Source organism: Panulirus ornatus, chromosome 23 (genome assembly GCF_036320965.1).
Source record: "Panulirus ornatus isolate Po-2019 chromosome 23, ASM3632096v1, whole genome shotgun sequence".
NCBI classification, from domain to species: Eukaryota; Metazoa; Arthropoda; class Malacostraca; order Decapoda; family Palinuridae; genus Panulirus; species Panulirus ornatus.
This window is the reverse complement of record NC_092246.1, coordinates 5,011,535-5,033,541: the sequence shown is the minus strand read 5'-3', so window position 1 is coordinate 5,033,541 and position 22,007 is coordinate 5,011,535. Positions and strand designations below refer to the sequence as shown.

At 44.7% G+C, this 22,007-nt stretch overlaps 1 protein-coding gene across 1 annotated transcript in view; it reads right to left on the bottom strand.

Moving 5' to 3' along the window:
* Nucleotides 1-1,180: 1,180 nt before the first annotated feature.
* Nucleotides 1,181-22,007, bottom strand: part of LOC139756736 (sushi, von Willebrand factor type A, EGF and pentraxin domain-containing protein 1-like) — a 151,557-nt gene continuing 130,730 nt past the window's right edge. Inside the window, 15 exon segments of the mRNA XM_071676449.1 lie at nt 1,181-5,839; nt 6,439-6,609; nt 8,910-9,116; nt 9,996-10,147; nt 11,027-11,110; nt 12,294-12,453; nt 13,692-13,818; nt 14,753-15,014; nt 15,502-15,664; nt 17,006-17,269; nt 17,773-17,970; nt 19,569-19,784; nt 20,494-20,646; nt 20,648-21,159; nt 21,447-21,559. Coding sequence (XP_071532550.1) covers nt 5,646-5,839; nt 6,439-6,609; nt 8,910-9,116; nt 9,996-10,147; nt 11,027-11,110; nt 12,294-12,453; nt 13,692-13,818; nt 14,753-15,014; nt 15,502-15,664; nt 17,006-17,269; nt 17,773-17,970; nt 19,569-19,784; nt 20,494-20,646; nt 20,648-21,159; nt 21,447-21,559 — 2,976 coding nt within the window. The 3' untranslated portion in view covers nt 1,181-5,645.

Below are 22,007 nucleotides of genomic sequence, written 5' to 3'. Positions count from 1 at the left end.
TAAAATACACGGATTCATCCATTAATCATTTGTTCCAGAGGAGGTTATTCATACCATTTACCTAATCGGATATACTTTTTCCTGTCATAATGTATAAGTGATTAATATAATCAGATCACACAACATGTTTCACATGCTATAAAGAATCATTTCCATTGGTTATTATGTATATATATATATATATATATATATATATATATATATATATATATATATAGTCTGAATTCGTCGTGATGATGTGTATTATATAGTTATGCATATATAAGATTATTTTTATGTGTGTGTGTGTGTGTGTGTGTGTGTGTGTGTGTGTGTGTGTATGTTCGTGAGGTCAGGAGAGGGAGTTATACACTCCCTCTCTGTACTGTTCGCGGGGTTCGAAAGTGGGTCTCTTGTCTGCTCTAACCCTCCCCTCTCTCTCTCTCTCTCTCTCTCTCTCTCTCTCTCTCTCTCTCTCTCTCTCTCTCTCTCTCTCTCTCTCTCCAGTGTCAAATGTTTATGGACTGTGTGTCTGCCTCTTTTCGTAGCTTAGTTTTTTCTCCTTTAAGTTCCTGTCGTAATCTCGAGGCGTTCGTCTGGACTGTGGAGAAACTCACTTTGCTTTCTTAAGCGGTAATAGGTTTCTTTTTCTCCTAACCCAACAGCACATGACAGATGTTCTCTCGAAGAGAATTTCAACTAGCGTCACTTAGGTTTAGATACAGAAATGGGATGTAATGTTCACCCAAGGTCTCTTTCCAAAGTTTAGCTCTTTTAAAGTGTGTTCCCCTGTAGAGAATGGAGGCCAGCTTATCTCTATTACTTTTGCATTTATTTGGTGCAAAGTTCCTCACCCATGTTTTATGTCAGTGTTGCATTATATTCTGGTCACATTGGATTATATTATGCCTATAATGTTATACATTATATTTTTCAGGTCATACTGGATTATGTTATACACTCATTTGCTTCAAAATTAGATTTTTTTTTTTTGAATTCACTTGAATAGATTCGAAACAGCAGTGCCCTCAACACTTTATATATATACTTTGCATATATATATATATATATATATATATATATATATATATATATATATATATATATATATATATATATATATATATATATATATATATATATGCAGTGCATGGGTTTTGGAATGATATGTAAAGAAGGATAGTAAAAACACCTGTTTTCTTTAGCAGTGGGTTTATTGTGAGAGCCGCCATGCGGCACAGAAGTGTACATTATTTACAGAAAACGGGAACCGGGTTAGCCACCATGGAAGACGTCACACCCGAGATGGCGCAGGGTTGCCAAGCACTCACAACCCCACTCCAACCCCTCCTCCCTCTTCGGGCCCACGAAATACATCGATTCTTATCACTTACCCGTAGTTAAGCTAATCCTTGTGTCACCTTCCGTTACGCATGTGCGTCCGAACGGAAATGGCTCTCGTGCCATGCTGATGAGGGAGGCCCTTTGGGAGGACGGTGGGCGGAGGGGAGCCACGACTGCGTGTGGCAACGTCTGCTTTGCTTAGTATTACTACTGCCGTTCATAGCGGCGTGCTGCTGCTGCTGCTGCTGCTGAGCTGGTGGTGGCCAGGAGGTTCGAAGTCAGACCGAAGCGGTTCGAACTCAGACTGAAGCTCCCATGCGAGACAGTGGTTCTTCGTGTATGAATGCATAAAGTCTTATTCTAAAAGGCTTTATATGTGTATATATATGTATGTTTATATATGTGTATATATATATATATACATATATACATATATGGATCTCCCTCTCTCAGTTATTTGTGTTCCTGAACACGTAGGCAAATCGTCAGGAGAAACACTGCCGAAGCAAGAAAGTTCAGAGACATAGTCATACATACATATACATATATCAATGAAGAAAAAAAAAGAACATCACAATATTTTGCATTTCGGATTTATTTTCTTATACTCAAATGTAACCTAAGGCACGTTATGTTTAACGGGTTCACCCAGCGCTCTCGATATCCATCTGGTTTTGAAGCAGTGATCCGAAGCTTCGCGGTACAGCCGAAGGAACCGTTGAGCCGGCCATTCTTAGGGCTATGGAGTTCCTCAAGGTTTCCTCGTTTGGGACCTCTCTTGTTTTGTACACTGAAGTCGGCGGACCCATATCATGGGGCTTCACGTTCATACATAATCAAGTATGATTTATCGAGAAAAAAAAAATGATTCCCAGAAATGATATTTACCAATTTATTAAAATCCTGGTCTCACCAACGCAGACTTTTTTTTTGAGGGCTCAGTTTCACGATTTGGAAACACATTTTGATACTGACTGTTATTAAACATATGACTCTGAGCAATCAGTTATGAACAGCGCAATACTATTATCAAGTTTCTTATGATTGTTTTTTTTTTTTCTTTTTTGTTCGTATAATGTCGCTAGCCGAGTTCCCATTGATTATTCTGCAAGCCTTAAAGCTAATGAGAAGTTGCAGTTCATATACACGACAATATCTGAGGAGCAACACTGAACCACACCACATCGAAGCACATACATCTAAGTGCCACGCCAGAGCTAGGGAGGTCAGGACCCTATATGCTGAGGGCAAGAGAGGCGAAGATTCTCAAGGGCTATACGCCATTGGTACGCCGAAGCTAAACACCCTCACTTTAGTGAGAGGAGGGTATGAGTTCCTCCCTTAAAGGAGAGTACAAGTTCCCTCATTCCAGGAGTGAGAGAACCTCAGGTTCATCGTCCAGGCTTTATAGAGAGCAAGACGCTCACTTCTAAGGTGAGAGTAGCAATGACTCCCACTCCAGATGTGAGCGAGTGTGAGGGATGCTCGGCTCTTCCATTCGAGGAGAGATGGGGGGAAAGCTAGACCCCTTCCCCCCACTCCAGAAGTGAACGAGACCTGAGCCCAAGAGAAAGGGAAGAAAATAATATAGACTCCCACTCCCTCGAGTTAAGGGAGACGAAGAGCCACTTCAACCAATGATTAAGATGGACACAACAAGTGTGTTTGGTTGGTGGAAGGGAGGAAGAGAAGAGAGAGAGAGAGAAAAAAAAAGAGGCAGTTTGACCTAAAACAGATATCGCCATTACAGTGATAGACTCTCGCATCAGAAACATCAACTGTTCGCCAAGTAACGTAACTCTAACGATAGCAACAGCTGACAAGAGAGATTTTTTTCCCCCTCCAATGTGGTCTTAAGATTAAATGCATATTAGTAGTGTTCCAAGATGGTGCCAGAGAAGAAACTTTGAAAAACTGAGCTGGGTGTCACTTCTTCGCCCGCTTGAGGTTTGAACAGTTCATTTAAGAGATGAATTTAAAGCTTAGAATAACTGGTTTGATTATATATATATATATATATATATATATATATATATATATATATATATATATATATATATATATATATATATATATATATATAATCGTATGAGTGTGCTTGAGATGTGTGTTCTTCCTGATATGTAAAAGCCTTCTACAAAGTACTGTACTTCCTCCTTCGTTGTTGAGAGCGTGTTTCTTCGGCAGAAGAATAATAGTTAAAGACAATAACTCAGGAGCGATGACGTGTTTGGGATATTTGTTGTTTTCGACAATAACATGATTGGCAGTGACGGTTCTGTAGTCTTGCTATAATAGATCTCTTGAAAAATCTTGTCTCATCTGGGCAGAGATATTCTAAGATTAGCAAGGCCATGGAGATACGAACCAATTAAGAACAGATGAAAGATTATAATCTTGCAAAATTTTTATCCTGTTCTAAAGTTCAACAATTATATGAATGTACACTTTAATCAGATGCCATGTGAGTGGATATGTATTTCTTGAGTGAGACAGACATCCTTCATGTATCCTGAAGACTCTCCTTAAGGATATGGAGGATTTAAGTCAAGACTGATGAGAGAGAGGTGAGTGTGGATGTATGTGGTGCGAAAAGTGATACCCAGGTCAGGTCTCTTGGTCACGTTTAGAAGAAACTGATAACTAACCAGTGAAATGTATTTATCACAATCTAGAATTGGTCAGATACCTTCTACAATTCCCGCCACTCTCTTGTGCAGTCGATATACTTTGGGGCAAATATCTCATACGTATATATACAGTGCTAGCGGCTAAGGCCATAATATATTACTTTAAGGATTCGTTAATATTATATATCACCTTTGAAGTGTCTTGTAGAGTTGTCTAAGAGTCGTAGTTTGTTTTTGTGTCGTTATTGCCTAAGATATGTACGTAAGGTATGGTACCTCAGCTCCTCCTGTTTGTTATATCCCCATCCCTCCCTCTCCCTCTCCCTCTCTCTGTCGTGTCGTTAACACCTGTTGATATAACGTCCTACTGCATCAAGTGAGGAAAGACGTGAAATCTACATTAGACCAGAGAACCCTCAACGTATTTGACTCGAGAGCGACCTTGAACATTAACAAGTGGATCTTCACTCAGCCCCCCCGTACGTTTCAGGGGGAATACAGAGGAGGCGGGAGTACAGACGATCACTTCGGGGGCCCCCACGAGGACAGCACGAGACATTAGTTGAAGCTCATGGAATTAAGAGCCTCCAGTGGGTCATCCTGTTGACTCCCCAAGTGCTTTTCCCGCGAAGATATGGCTGAAAATCGTGTCCCCGTCCGTGCCTGGTCCGTGGTCATGCAGATACTGAGAGGGAGGGGATGATGATGATTATTATTACTATTATTATTATCATTGAAAATCACTTCAGCAAACACCCATTAAGGGAGAAGAGGATGCTATATATATTGTCCGAACTGAAACTCAATTGAGTTTGCCAACTCCGGGACGCACTGCACAGCCATCAGAGTCGAAATGTTTCTGAGAATATAATGTTTCACTTTTTTTTTCAACGCCATAAAATATATGCCTGTCTATTGTCTATTATCTTTCTGCTTTGAACTGTTGCTTTGATATGCTGAGGTGTGATATGTTGAATGTCAGGCTTATATATATGTATTTATATATATATTTCCTTTCTCATTGTCACTAAGATATCAAGAGATTGAGTCAACAAAACAAGACATCCAGTATTTCGTTTATCTTATCGTAATCTATCTAGCTAAGTTGAGATCTCCAAGCGAGACTTGCACCACATAATACTTCAGTGTTACAAAGATGATTTAAGGCAATTCGTGCCGGATCGTTGCAATGATTCATCGAAGTCATGATGATTCCAGATGAGCTTTGAGACGAGTCGTCTTCATTTCAGTCTATGTAATTCTTCAGTGACGTTACACTGTAGGATGTTCGACTGCCCTAAGCCTCTGTCCCATCACTACTGTTCTTGGATGACGAAGGTGTGGCTTCAGGGGTGTAACCCCTGAAGGCGCTTTACTTGTCCCCTTTCTCCCCACCACACTAGAGCTTCAGTCCCTTTGTCGCTCTCTGTCATTCCTAAAGCTTGGAGGTGGCAGGGACGAAGCAGAGCAGCGTCGACGGCTGATCACCACACCTCCGTCCGCAGAGCCATTGCATGACTTTACCCCATGACAGAAGTATATATATATATAGAGAGAGAGAGAGGTCATGGAGCCAGTAACCCTACTGACTTGGCGAGAGAACCTGCTCCCAGCCGTGTGCGTCGAAGATCTGCGGAGGTGGTGAAGAACAGGAAGGGCAACAGAAGCTTGCAACAGATTGACGTCAGCCGTTCAAGGTCGTGGCAAGCAGGTTGGCACCGGTGCTGACCACCTACCTCCCTCCCGACAGACGATGGATCGAGCCCCGTGGAGTACGAAGCCCGAGCTACACGTGTAGGTGATGGTGTCGTTGATGGGGTAGTAGAACTTGATGGAGGTCATGGTGCCGGAGATGATGGTGCCGGGGTACGTGCAAGCCAGGAGACCTGAGGAAGAGGCGAAAAAGATAGATTGTGAGCGAGGGGGTGACGAAGCTCCAGTACCTGCAGAACAGGACTGATGTCTAAACACTGGGTAGATTTTGTGAGTGAGTTTCTATCTAGAGTGCACGACAGCTCGTGGTAAGTCGGCCACCAGCGTCGTTGATAATGCTCCCTTTTCTTCCAGTTCCATGCTGGAATTCCCTCCTGGAAGGTGATCATCTGCTTCCTTAAAGCAAGAGCTTACATTTAAGGTCACCCTTTGTAGGAATCTACAAGCAGTTTTATCATGTGGTATTCATTCTCTCCGCATCCATTCCCTCTACTTGTCCTTACAACCACCCCATTCCATCTGTCCTCTTTATCAACCACTCCTTCAGGAAATCCATCTTCCTCCTTCTGGTTTCCTGACCCACCACCCCTCACGCGCCGCCACTACCCCCACATCCATCCAGACCCACCCATCTCTAATGTCGTCTAGTACTCGTCCTGCCCATTTCTAAATCTACCATTGACCCCCTTGTGTTACCCAAGGTCACCTCGACCACCAGAAGAGAGGGAGAGTGAGAGGTGGTCAAGGCCGAGGAGGAGGAGATGATACTCACACTTGGGGACCTCGTCAGACCACTGCCCGTCCTCCTGACAAACGACGAAGGGCTGCCCCTCCATCATATAGTTCGGGCTACACTTGACTTCGACCACGTCTCCCGCATGAAAGGGTCCCTCCCCAGTCATCATGCCGTTCAGAGGCGGCGCCGGAGGGGTACACTTGTCCTCTGCAGTAGACGCAAGGAAAAGGAAAGAGAGGTAGAGAGGGGAGAGTGTCAAAAAAAAAGGGGGGGGAAGGGGGAGACTGAGCTAAAGACAAGATAATATCCCCGTTGCCGAAGGTATTCAGAAATTCAACTGCGAGAGTTATACCGTTGGTGGCACAAAGTGTCCTTTGACCCGAGGTCACGAACTTTGACCTGAGATGACCTTAGATTACTATCTCTAAAAGACACTACCATTCGCAGCCAACTTACTTCCTCATCCAGCCAAATGCAAGTTCCCCAATCTCATTTTCTACTCAAGAAATGTAATTTGAGGAGCTACACAGACTTCCTGTAAATATAATCATAAAAAGGTAATATCTAAAACCCTGTGATTACATTCTTGTTATCAGTAAGATAAGCTCAGATCTTTTTATCTAACCCATCATCTTAGTCCGTCAACCTTATCTGACCCAGTATCAGTTCCCCCATACATGGAGGTCTAACCAGGTAATTACCTGGTTATTAACTTCACTGATATTAACGACCAGAAAAATTACTTTAACAGGAATGAAAAAAAGAGAAAAAAAAAGATTATTCAAAACTTCGTTAGTCGGATATGAAGTTCTCTACTGCATTCAGTTTCAGTGATGGACAGGAAAAAAAAAAATAGAAAAATGCAATGAGTAACGAGCAAATATTGTGAAAAAAATGAATAATACCGGTATTGCATGCAAAATTTATCGTATGTGCAGGGCATACAACACGAGCCATTCTGACAAATCTTATGAATTATATTTGTTCACCACCAAGTCGTAACAAACCTAACATCATATATATATATATATATATATATATATATATATATATATATATATATATATATATATATATATATATATATAATTCTCTTCTTCATTCGTCTGTTATTTTAGGTCATGAAGGACACAGTCATCAGCCATGGCGTGGCTAGGGTACATCAATAGAACCTCACTCCTCACACTGGGCCATTGTGGTTGTATCTACCTTCGATCCACACACACACACACACACACACCTTCCCTGATCGTCCCGCCACATGCTCAGGGATTTTCCCCCCTCAGTCAAGCACTCGACACCCCCAGGTATACAACAGGGGAGGAGGATAGACAAAGAGAAAAAAAAGTATACACAGCTGTATTACTCATGCATGAGACAGAAGCCTTTATGAGGAATATAATGCTATATATTTCGCCTCAGATTATAATTGTGTCCAGGGATCTCACTCGTGACCGATTGATATTCAGATCTTTTTATTTTTTTTTTCTTTGGAAGGATCTTCGGTAAATATTGCTACGAGACACTCAGTCACTCCACGTCAGTTGATAATCATGAGTGATCATCATTTAACCATCTCACGTCAACTACTGATTACTGACGTTAGTCACCTAATCACTATACGTTAGCTTCTAATTATCAATCATTTAATAACTGTACCTCATTGACTAGTTATCACATGACGTAAATCCGTACACGTCATTAATGTAAATCCTCTAAGCACTACACACCATCTTCTGATTGGTGTAAATCATTTCTCCAGTACCAATCATCACATGACCTGAAACACAATCGTTAGGTATCTAACTAAATCCTCAGCATTTGGCATATCGACTATACATAACTTGCTTTCCCCTTCCTGGTGTAGCTTACAAATTATCATTACGTGTGGCAGCGTCTGTAATAATCTCACACTTGGTCAGTGGACATGCTCAAAATACTGGTACATACTAGATCTAAGGGTGTTCATCAGGCTCACACTAAGGCCATACCAACACACTTCAATACACCACGCCAGCCAGGCTTAAAAAGGAATTTCTCAGACTTACCCCCCAATTTACTGCCACGCACCTTTAAGACTTGATATTCATGCATGATGTGGTTGCCCTAGACTTGAAAAGGTTAATTCGCCTCTAAAGTCGTACTACTCATACACTTGATACATACAGTCATCAGACTTAGACAACAGCTCACACTCCCTTAAGACTTTACTCTCACACTTAAGAAAATAGATCTTTTGACTTACTCTTAACAATATTCTATGCTTACTGTAAGACACCTTGCACATGCGCACACACACACACACACACACACACACACACACACACACACACACACACACACACACAGCCCAAAGTAAACACACATACACACACACACAGCCCAAAGTAAAGGAGAATGACCGAAATATCTATCGGTACATTACATCCCTCGCCTTATACTAAGCGTCTGACACACCCTCCCGCCTTCTTATCTCTAGATATATACACACCCTCACCCCTACCGACCTTCGAACTTACTCTCACAGCGGGGTATGCGCGAGGACCAGTTGCCTGAAGGGAGACACTTCGTCTGTTGTGCCCCGACGAGTGATGACCCAGGCACACAGGAGAACCTCACTACAGTGCTCATCCTTGTGTCATCCACGGGATCGTAGCGGAGGGACGTCAGTTCGTCTGACTTGTTCATGGTAGCGATGTCTGGGCAGTGCACAGCTGCAGGTCGAGGTGGGGGAGAGAGAGAGACGGAGAGGGAGAGAGTTTGAGGACGTGATTTCAAGTACTTTGCGACGCGATGTTGCTCAGAGGCAGAAGCTAGTGTGGGTCACTCAAGACAGGAAAGTAGTAGAGGAGTTACGAGGAACGAGTCTGGTGAGTTACGAGGAACGAGTCTGGTGAGTTACGAGGAACGAGTCTGGTGAGTTACGAGGAACGAGTCTGGTGAGTTACGAGGAACGAGTCTGGTTGAGTTACGAGGAACGAGTCTGGTTGAGTTACGAGGAACGAGTCTGGTGAGTTACGAGGAACGAGTCTGGTTGAGTTACGAGGAACGAGTCTGGTGAGTTACGAGGAACGAGTCTGGTGAGTTACGTGTTGTCAAGTGTTGTTTGTTGAGATGAAGAGATTACACGGCTGTTTGAGTGGCTGAAAGCCAACAGCCAGCTCACGTGTGGGTGAGGCTGAAGGAAAAGACAAAGGTGCCTGGGACTATGGAATGGAACTAGAGAGAGAGGGAGATAAAGAGAGAGAGGAAAGGTGATATATATCATTAAAGATAAGGAGGAGACACAAAGTGTGAAGAATAGTGAGGGCACTTGTGTATTTAAAGGTGAATAGGTGATGATAGTGAATGTATAGCCAGTCTACATGTGAATGAAAAAACAGCTTCGATTTGCCTTGAGTAAATGCAATCAGCAAAAGTAATTCAGTTTATTATGAACTAAAATATTCAACTTCTGTTATCTGATATGTAAATTTGACTTGCACTCTACACAGGATCCCCTTGTGTGTCTCAGTATATCATTATCTTCATCACACCTCGACGGTCAAGGGAAGAAAAAATGAGCCATGGTCGATCTCCACAGTGTCCCTTACCTTTGATTTCGACCATGACGATGTGTTTGTGACCCATGGGCGTCTCGCAGGCGTACGCCCCCGAGTCCTTCTCCTGAGCCTTGAAGATAGAGAGTCGGTACTCGAGCTGCATGTTCCTCCCTGGCGCTATGGCCCAGCCGTTGGGGTATGGTCTGTGTTGGGGGTACACCGCTGGTCACTACTACGTGTGTGTAGGGGTGTGGGTGTGTGTGTGTGGGTGTGTGTGGGTGTTTGGGTGTGTGTGTGTGGGTGTGTGTGTGTGGGTGTGTGTGTGGGTGTGTGTGGGTGTGTGTGTGTGGGTGTGTGTGTGTGTGTGTGGGTGTGTAAGTAAGGGGGAGTATCTTTTCTATATCTGCTTTTAGGCAGTGTTCCTGTGTATACATACATACATACATACATGCCTGCATGCATGCACACATCCAAAAAAAGAACTCGTGATCCATGGAAGTGCTGGTCGCCGCATGGAAAACGGAACGCGAGGGTTCGTGTTTCGTTTTTCTTACAGCTGCCAGTGGGGTTTTTTTTTTTCCTTTTTTTTTTTTTTTTAGGTTGGAGGCTCCAGTCATGGACAAAAGTCCACATCAAAGCCAGGCCTTAATTTTGATATAGAGAGGTTAGTGAAATGGAAATAGAAGAAGAAAGGGAAAGAATATATATATATATATATCACACACACACACACACACACACACACACACACACACACACACACAATTACACAATTTCCCATGGTTTTCTCGTGCATTTGAAGAAAGCTACGCCTTTGCTTCATCGCATCTGAATGTAAGATAATGATTCTCAAAGAAACGCTAGACATTTACAAACACCTTCTTTGAAACTGGTAAAATATAAAAGAGAACATTCTCTCAGCGCCTGACCTAACGAATCTTATAAATGAATTAGCTTTGGAAATGGTTGTAACATCGAAGGCAACTGCGGAAGTGCATGGTGACAGTGGAAGCCCCCCCAAAACCAAATGGAACCCACGCATACACCCTCCTTGTGTGACTCCCTGTGTTAGCCATACGTACACCATACTGCCCATGGCCTTCAGCTTTCCTCCTCCCTTGGCCTTCTTGCCGGATTTTCTTCTGCGTTTCTTGCCAAGCAGTTGTCTGTAGGGAGAAAGGAAGGTCTCACGTAATTACAGCTTGGGACTTGAGATGAAAATCACATCGTTCAAGTGTGTGAAAATAGGTGACGTCAAAGCTACAGTATATTCTGTAGGCGAGGTGAGATATCACAGTTACTAGGGATTGCAAGAGAATGTCACTGGGGCACTGCATGACGAGGCTGTCGGCACTGCAGGATGATAATGCTATTGTCACTGTAAAAGGTTGTTATTAGCAGTGGAAGAGACTGATGCTGTTGGCATTGCAGGAGGATGCTATTGGCACTGCTAGAGAATGATGCTGGTGTCTTAAAAGAGGATTGGAATGGAACTTTACAGTGACGAGGAGGATTGTAGTGGATGTTGAAGGGTATTGGGACGGAACTCCAGGATGTATGAGAGGACTGGAATGGAACTCTACAGTGTATAAGAAGAATGGAATGGAAGCCTATGGTACAAAGAGGATTGGAATGAACACCTGTACAAGAGGATTGGAATGATTACCTGTACAAGAGATTGGAATGGAACCAGACGGTGGAGGAGAAAAGGGATTGGAAATGAAGTTTGCAGTGGAGGAGCAAGGATTGATGCCGGACATAGGATGCTGCAAAATGACTTAAGACTGGAATGTGTGATGAGAGGAAAGGGGAATTTGTTAGCATATCATGGCTGTAAAAGACAGTAAACTGATTCAACATCAACTTTGTGGTGCAAGTTTTACCAGAGGATGAGAAGTCTTGAAGAATTAGATATACAAATGCTAAACCCTAAAATATATGTAATTTTTATATATATATATATATAAATATAAACGTATTTTCTTCTGAACCATCGTTGAAATGCAAGCACAACTTTTTTGTGTATCAAGACTAACCAGCATCAATAATTTTGCATATCATTAATTCCACTTCTCTTTTGTTTTACGTATTGATTTACGACACGTCTTTCTCCGGTTTGGATACCAGACAGCCATTCCTCAAGTCCTACCATCATGCTCTCATAAAAAAGATAAAGATGATCCTTTAAGTAAAAAAAAAATGATCTATTACTAAAATACAATCAACAGCTTGACCTGGTAATCACCCCTGTGACTAATTACCTCAAGAGGGACCTATTGACGAACCGATCACCCTCTGAAGTGTCGTTAATCATGATAAAAAAAGAAGGAGGAATGTTCATTTACTCACGTGCTGGAAAGAGAGACGTTCCACTTGGGTGTGCCATGACGTCTTTCGAAGAGACATTCCAGGTGTAGGACGGTACCTGGGTAGACGACCAGTTTACCATCGTTGCTCTGAGCCATAGGGCCTCTCTCGTTCCTGAAGAGGATCGTTGGCGCCTTGTCCACTACGGCGGCAGGAGGAGGAGCAGGAGGAGGAGCAGGAGGTAGTGGTGGTGGAGGAGGAAAAAGGAATACGATGTTGCAAAGATATTTGCATAATGATATGTTTTTGTTTTGTGTTTTTTCTGATGTATGTGGTTGTCGTCGTGGAGGTGAACTGAGTTATGTGTTCATGGTGAGAGCATTCTTTCTGTTGAACATGGCGAAGGAAAGTGTGATATTTACGCACCAGTAGTGGTTTAAACTTCTACGTTGTAAAATTAGACTCATTTGCATAATAGTGTTGCTTTCAAGCCGGTAATATAGACTTGTTTACGTAAGTTACTTTATTTTGTAAATTAGACTCATTTACATAATTATGTTGCTTTCAGCCGGTTAGTATAAACTTGTTTACATAAGTTACTTTATGTTGAAAAGTAAACTCATTTACATAATTGTGTTGCTTTCAAGCCGGTAGCGTAAACTTGTTTACGGAATGAAACTGGTTTAAACTGAATACCGTAAATTACGTTGACATGTTTGCGTAATAAACTTGACTTTAACTGGATATCACGAAAAAGCTTATGTACCTATGTCGTAAAACTGGCTCGAATTAGCTTCATCAGGGAAACTGGGAGATGGAACTAAAGGTAGTTCAAAATGTGGATATGAAAATGGAGTGTGGGACTTTTTAAAATCATATGACCTCTGAATTAAAAAATGTGGTGTAAGGATAAGGCGTTTATATCATAACTTCTTCCAGTCGACATGAAGAATGGCAGATAGGGTCCTGGATGTATGTATGGTGACGACTGAAGAATCGGATTATGTTGAAGAGATGGGATCGTGGGTACGATCCAGTAGTCTGATGGTACATGGAAGAGATCAGGTCGTGGGTGTAGTGTGTACATGAACAATGTTCTGATTACCATTGTTGTTATATAGGGCGGTGTCTTGATCATGCGCGCGCGCGCGCACACACACACACACACACACACACACACACACACACACACACACACACCACACACGCACACACACACACACACCACACACGCAGAGGCACACACACACACCCACACACACACACGCAGAGGCACACACACAGACACACACACACACTCATACCCATAGAGGCACGCGCGCGCGCACACACACACACACATACACACAGACACACAAGGACGCTCTCTCTCTCTCTCTCTCTCTCTCTCTCTCTCTCTCTCTCTCTCTCTCTCTCTCTCTCTCTCTATCTCATACCTACCAGAGTAGTCGTTCTCCTGGTTAAGGCCGACACAGGCGGGCTTGTCTCCTGTCCATACTCCGTCGATGCATCGTCTCTGCGTGTCTCCTATCAGGGCGAACTTTCCTATGTCCACACACCGGGAGACCTGAGGAGGAGGCGGGAAGACGGGGGCGCGTCAGCGAGAGAAAGGATTAGCGGGAGTGGAGGGGGTGTTGATCTGGGGGAGTGATATTGACGGGGGAGAAGTGTTACGAGGGAGTAATAGTAGTATTGCCGGGGGAGAAAGGTTATTGGGGAGGGGGTGTTACTAGGGAGTCGTGTTTATGGGGGAGTAGTATCGCAATGGAAGGATTAGTTAGAGTGGAGAAGTATCCCTTGGGAAGAATCGAAATGGGTGGGAGTATTACTCGTGGAGTGGCTTCGCCAGCAGACCAATGTTTACTTGGGAGGAATATTGCTGGGGAGAGAGTGTTACTTGATAGGAATATTGCTGGGGGGGAAAGATGTTACTTCAGAGGAGTATTGCTGGGGGAGTGTTGGCCTTGGGAATACTACTAGTGTTATTTTCGAGGGGGTGTCACGAAGGAGGGGTATTACTAGGCGAAGTAATGTTACTTTGGAGGAATATTACGAGGGTGTTGTTGCTTAGATCTTTCTCATGATTGTCTCTGATAAATTATATTTTCCCCCATCAATTCCTTCCTTTCTTTGCCCATCACTATCTGGGTCTTCTACACCACTGCCCCTTCACGAGCCAGGTCTTCCCCCTCACTGCCCATCAATGACTTAGCCTTCTTCGCTGCCCATCATCACTAATTTGGTCTTCTCATCACTGAGTCTATCACTAAGTTGATCTTCATTACTAACCGGATCTTTCCCATCACTGCCCATCACTAACCTGGTCACTGGCAAACATCCCCACATTCACTGCCCCACAGGAAACAGATCTCACCCCATCACTGCTTCACAGTTCCCTCATCACTGCCCGTAAGTAAACAGAAATCTTACCCTCCATTATGGTCCCATGACGACCCATCCTGCTCCCCGTCAGTGCCCATCCCCACGCTCCCTCTACTCACCAGCTGCGCCCCTGGCGTGAACTCCATCACCTCCTCCGTCAGTTCCTTATCATCGTAGAAGGTCACAACGTTCGGCTCCGACTTCCTCCACGTACAGGATTTGTTGCCGAAGTTCTGCTCCTCGTCTGCGCCTTCTGCGCTGCACGTAGAAGGTATGTGACGCCCTTGCCACGCCCCGTCCACACAGGTCATATCCCACGTCGTCTTTACGCCTATGTTGTTAGTTTTGCAGTTGAAGGTGAGTGTGGTGCCATCGGGGAACCTGGTCGAGGCCGGGCAAAGATTTTTACCGCTTGCAGTCTCCAGTCAAAACCTTGGGTTGAACGCTTATCAATAACTTAAATGTTTGTAAGTGAGGTATTCTAGCGTGGATTTAAGCGAGAAAGCTTCAAGCTGTCACTCTGGATGTGTGTGTGTAACAGCGACATGATTTGCAAAGCGGCGCTGAATTCAGCGAAAGGGAAAGTATAGTCACACATGTATTTGAGGGAGGAGAAAGATATGTTGCACTAGGTTGGGTTTTTGAGTACATATAACGACCTTATATCTGTGTCATACGCTACCACATCATTAGCCACACACACACACACACCTACAACCATCACATAACCATTCACCAGCCACTAACACCTCGTCGCCGCCACCACCACCACCACAGTTTGCCACACTTATCCAGTACCACCGTATCAACCAGTCACCCACCACCACTACCACACGAAGCCAAGCTCTTCTACCACCTCAATACCTACATCTCGTCCTTGTCATCCAGCGGGTGGCCGTCTATGAAGCCCCGAGAGCCGGGAACGTACTCGGGGAAAGGGCACATACTCCGTTGGGCCGTGGAGGAGGAGGAGGTTAAGGCCACGTCGTCGATGTCTCCTCCCGTAGTTAAGCCATCCTCGTTCACCGCTTCTGCGGAAGGAGGAAGGAGGAGTGAGAGAGAGAGAGAGAGAGAGAGAGAGAGAGAGAGAGAGAGAGAGAGAGAGAGAGAGAGAGAGAGACAGGGAGAGAGAGAGAGAGAGTGTGTACACTGCAGGAATGAGTAGTGTTCGTATGGTCACACCCTCGGTCAGGTCTCATCAGGCATACCCTCCGTCAGGTCAGGCTGTACTGTTTCGTCAGCTCTGCTCCTCTCCCACCTGTAGGAAGAATCCCCAGGCCCTTCTGTTTGACTACATTGTCCCATCACAAAATTCAAATTAGGGCTGATTAATTCACTGATCTTGTTACCTTTAGATGCGCCTTATCTATACCCTGAATAGGCCCTTGCCTTTCTACAACCTGCGTTCTGTTACGTATCAACTATTTGAAAAGCCAATACCATACTGCCAATGTCATCAAAGTGTTCACTACTGCTCTAACATCGCATATATATATATATCATCTTATGAATCCCCTGAGCATGACGGACTGAAGGTCAAATTGCTGTGTAAGTACAGAAAACTCCGACGTTAATGCAAAGCTGAGGAGGAGGAGAAGGAGGAGCAGGAGGATCCTCAGGCGTTAGTAGCCAGTAGGACGGCTAGATAGAGTGGCTGGGGCCTCAGTTGTGTCCTTAAGCCTGACGCTGGCGATGTCTGAACCTAACCCGACACGCTCCCTGGCTTCAGATATTGTGTCGTGTCTCCAAAGCACTTTTGGTGGTTTGGACTGAGTGGGATTTAAGCAATCATATGTAATGATGATTTCCACTGCCTTGATTATTAGCTTTCCATTTGATTTTTATAAATTTGGTAACTCAAGAATGGTTTTGATAGTTGATTCTCTAGCTTTAGCAACGCAGCGTCAGGAAGAAACGAACAATGGCCTCATTTGACCACATGCACTCCCTTTGCTGTTGTACATAATGTACTGAACAGAGCACAAATGAAAGGAATTTAACTCTTGCTTGTTGAATATGTCGTGAATTAATCTTCAAGACCTGAGTGTTCGAAGACCAGGAATGCAAAGGCATATCTGTAGTTCATGATGAAATCATCACTGACCCATCAGTAATATATACTAGTTACCCCTGTTAAGTGACTCCTAGTTTTCTATGCTTATTCTTAGTTTAGGGTAACCACATGTAGGTGATTATTAGTGATGGATTAGTTACTCATATTTAGGTCGATGGTAAAGATGCAGATGTGAAAAACATTCAGAGGAAATTCAGTTATGATTCGTGACTGATGATTGGACGAGAGAAATGGTACTACACAGGAGGGGAACGTACTCCCGTTTTCCTTCAGCATACACTAATACAATCCATCTTACCGTTGGAGTGGTTGATCTCCGCGCCGCCTCGCTTCACAGTCGCCACCGCCTCACTGTTAATGACGACCTCGCGGGTCTGAGCTGGGGTCACGCACGCTGGGGGCGCTGGGCTGAGCATCCCCAGGTAACACGTCACGTCCGGCACACTCACGACCCACCCGTCGTCGCACGTGTACTCGACGGAGGCGCCGTGGATAATGATCAGCCCTTTCTTATACCCGGCGGTGTACTTCCCGTGGCTCAGCTCCGGTAGCATGCAGTTGTCTGGTGGGGTGAGGGAAGGACATCGCAAGACGTCAGAAGACATCGAAGTCAGGAGCCATCGCCACAGCTGACGAATCGCTACACAGTGATATACCATAGAACCTAATGACTGGAGGAGGAGGAGGGAGTTCTCTTAGCCTAATGACTGGAGGAGGAGTGAGTTCTCTTGGCCTAATGACTGGAGGAGGAGGAGGAGGGAGTTCTCTTAGCCTAATGACTGGAGGAGGAGTGAGTTCTCTTGGCCTAATGACTGGAGGAGGAGGGAAGGAGTTCTCTTGGCTTAATGACTGGAGGAGGAGTGAATTCTCTTGGCCTAATGACTGGAGGAGGAGGAGGGAGGGAGTTCTCTTGGTCTAATGACTGGAGGAGGAGGAGGGAGTTCTCTCACCCTAATAACTGGAGGAGGAGGGAGTTCTCTTGGTCTAATGACTGGAGGAGGAGGGAGGGAGTTCTCTTGGTCTAATGACTGAAGGAGGAGGAGGGTAGTTCTCGTGGTTACTTACTCGGTATACACTCGGGGTTCTTGCCGGTGACAGCCCAGGCCCCGTACCAACACCTCATGGTGTCAGAGCCTAGGATGTTGAAGCCAGTCTGGCAGGAGAACTTGACCACCTCGCCGTGACTGATGACCGCCTTCTCTTGGAGCGCCACGCCGCTGAACTCGAACTGTCCGTGCGAAGCCTCGGGCACGGAGCAGGGCACTGCGCGACGCGTTACGTAGAGACGTCACCAGGGGTGTAGACAGGCAGGCAGGTAAAGGGGGGGAAAGAAAATGAATGCAGTGAGTGACCTAAAATTCAATGAATGCAGTAGAATGAAGAGTTTCTTTCTAAACAAGCTAAAAAGCAGTTAATGACCTGATGAATGAGTCACGAAATTTCTTCCTCACTGAGAGAAAGAATTATAGGAAATTTTTATAGTTTATAGAAAGATATTGAAATCAACGATGACCACTGAAATGCTTCCGAAGGTGGTGGGAAACTCCCAGCTAGCCAGGCCATAGCACTCGATTCCCACCCTTTAATAATGCTCCTGTTCCATCAGGTGTTGGTGAAGGCATAGGGGGAGACAGGTTGAGGGGAAGTCTGGGGGTGAATAGGGGAGCTTAGCAATATCGAAGATTCTCGCCATCTTAATTCGTATAGCAATTAGGTTCTTACTCGGAATATAAGTACTTCTTGGTGCTAGATTCCGACGTTTGTTCACTGATTTCAACCCTGAAGGTTAATCTTTTACTATGGAAAGGCTCTCTTGTCTGCATACACGATGAAGAAGTTGCCAGATGAGCAGTGACTAACCCCCCATACACGGTTGCCAATAATTCATCCATTTTCCTTGCGTGTTGGGGTGGTATATTTAGAGGAAAAAGTTACACGAAAGTATACACTATCAAGAGCTGGTCTTGTCCGTCCTTTGGGTGTAGATACATTGAGGAAGTTGACAGACGCAAGATGACTAACCCACACATCCTGTTGCCACTGTTTCACTTATTTTCGTAGCGGGATAGAAATTTATGGCTGCAAGGGTGATATATTCTCGGGGAAATATGTTTTTGCTAAACGGGAAGCTTCTGTCGGTAGTATCCCCCATATGAAGCAGAGAATGGCATGATTTAGTGGTTTTACCATTGAACAATGCTGTTACGCCGTTCTCCGACGGAGCATTACTGTAGAATATCAGTGAACTCAATACTCAAACTCAGTAAATGAAAAGCAGAAAATTTAGTTTGGGAATTTGTTTATGTGCCACGCTTCACACCACCCAAGTTTTATTTGTTTCTGAAGCTCATTCATCAGCAGCAAAGTGAAAAAAAAAGGAATCACTCCAGTTCACGGTAATGACACATGATCTAGATTTGTTCCTAGACAAAGCATTCTCTTTCCTTGGACATGAATTTCACATTTCTGGCCCTCCGCGGGAGGCTGCAGACGAGGAAGGTCCGAAACTGCTGCTAGTACGTACTATCAAAGTCACTTTAGGGTGATAGATTTATGGGTCACACACTTAGATGATAGATTCATTGTTACGGGTCACACACTCGGATGATAGGTTCATACTTTCGGGTCACACACTTAGATGATAGATTCATTGTTACGGGTCACACAATCGGATGATAGATTCATACTTTCGGGTCACACATTCGGATGACAGACTTATACTTACGAGTCACGCACTCGAGTAACAGACTTATACTTACGAGTCACGCACTCGGATGACAGACTTATACTTACGGGTCACGCACTCGAGTAACAGACTTATACTTACGAGTCACGCACTCGGATGACAGACTTATACTTACGGGTCACGCACTCGGGTTTCATAGGCTTCCACTTGCCCCTTCTGGCACACTTCGCAGTCCTGTTACCGATATTGAGGCCATACCCGTGCAAGCACGTCACTTTGATGCGTGCTCCGGCCGAATACGTATAGTTGCTATCCCGTCCCTTACGTGCAACCTCCACACGGAGGTATGGTTCACTAGGGATGGGTTCACAGTGGGGGACGGCAGGGGAGTCTGGAATGAGGAGGATACGAACAAGGGGACATTATATGGGTCCTGTGCCAGTGTAACGGAGAGAGAGAGAGAGAAAGAGGGAGAGTGAGAGAGAGAGTGAGTGAGAACGAGAGAGAGAGAGAGAGAGGGGGGTTTAGAGAAGGTATTAAGTGAGGTAAATGACAATAGCAGAATATTGTAGTTCTATACTGTTAATTGTTCTTCTGTAGATAATGTAGTTACCACTGCCACTTCTGCTATAACTACACATACTACTACTACTACTACTACTACTACTACTACTACGACGACGACGACGACGACGACGACGACGACGACTACTACTACCACCACCACTACTACTAACACTACTACTAACACTACTACTACTACTACTTCCACTACTACTTCCACCACTACTACTACTACTACTACTACTTCTACTACTACTACTACTACTACTACTACTACTACTACTACTACTACTACTGCTACTACTGCTGTCACTACCACTACCATCCCTTAAATCTTTATTACAGCTAAGTTGATAATTCTCGAGTTTGATTACAACGAGCCACTGAGAATGAACCTGGTGTCATCCCATGTTCGTTAGTTAGTTGTCATTTGTAGAAAACGATGATTTTATGAACACACGATAAAAGAAAACAGTTAAGAGTATATTTGTACTGCAATGATTCCATTCGTTGTTGGAAATGTCACCTCTCCTTACCTCGTTTTCCTTTCTTCTTCCATTTATTCCTCCTCTTGTGCTTCTTGTCTTTCTTCTCCTTCTCTGCTACATTCCTGGGCACCCTCACCAGCGACGGCCAACTGCCAATCTCCAGTCCCTTCGCTTGCTGCCCGTTTTCTGACCGAAGAAGCCTGTAGAAATCGACGAGGGGGACCCCTGAGTTTGGTAGTCATGCTAGCTATGGTTTTAGCCTCTGAAGATTTGGGGTGACCGAAATCCACAACGTGTCCAGAGGGAAGCGATCTGGACTCGCTGGAAGTCTCCTCCTTTCCATGGTTCTCCCTGGAAGTGAGGACCGCTTGGAGATCGTGAGCTGGCCTCGTGCGGAGGACAGTCGGCACCGTGGTGGCTGGAGTGACACTCGTCCACTCTTCTTCGCTGGCGATCGGATCTCTGAGTTCGTTGTCGTTCGGGAGGTGGTGGTCCTCCTCCTCCGACTCGTCTGTTTCGTCCGCCACCTGGGCGACCTCCGACGAGGCTCTCCCTTCGTCGTTATCGTCCACGACGGTCGTGGAGGCAGAGAGAGTCGCGGTCGGATAGTCGGTCAAGCTCTCCTCCATGGTCGTGTTGAGGTTTTCGAAGTAATCGGAGGAGTTGACCGACCGCTTGATCCATCGAACTCTTGGATGAAGATCTGGCTCACACCTGCAGACCAAGTTACGCTTCTCAGTAATATATATATATATATATATATATATATATATATATATATATATATATATATATATATATATATATATATATATATGGAATTGTTCTGTTTCTTTCTGCAAAAATTTACCTTTGACGAATCTAAGTCATGAACCTTCCTTTAAGTCAGTCCCGAATATGGGATCTCTCCCCTCCCCCGCCTTTCCCCCCTTCCCCTGGGATAAGATCTCCCATCCCACACCGTGGGGTAGGATCTCTTCCACCTCCCCCTTGGGCCTTACCTGGGGATCTCCTTGGGACTCCACCTGCCGTGGACGCAGGTGGCGCCAGGTGGACCCTCCACCAGGAAGTAACCACGATTGCAAGCGAATCTCAGTTGCCGGTTGTTTCGAACCTGCGGTGTGGGAAGAGGAAGGGAAGTAGAAGGTCAGGTAACCTATCCTGAGGAAGTGATGGTTTTTACAATAAATCGGGTGAACCAGTTACCTGTTGTTGGCGGCCTAAGGTACGAAATGAAGAAGACGAGAGGATATTGGTGGATGAAGAGATCCTCATAGATGGAGAGGAGAGATGAGTTGATGGAGAGGAGAGATGAGTTGATGGAGAGGAGAGATGAGTTGATGGAGAGGAGAGATGAGTTGATGAACTCATTGGGCACGGAGGTACGACCCTTGAGTACGATGGTGTACGACCATTGGGCACGGAGGGACGAACCTTGAGTGCGATAGTATACGACCATTGGGCACGGAAGGACGACCCTTGGGTGCAATGGTATACGACCATTAGGCACGGAGGGACGACCCTTGAGTACGATGGTATACGACCTCTGGGCATGATGGAAA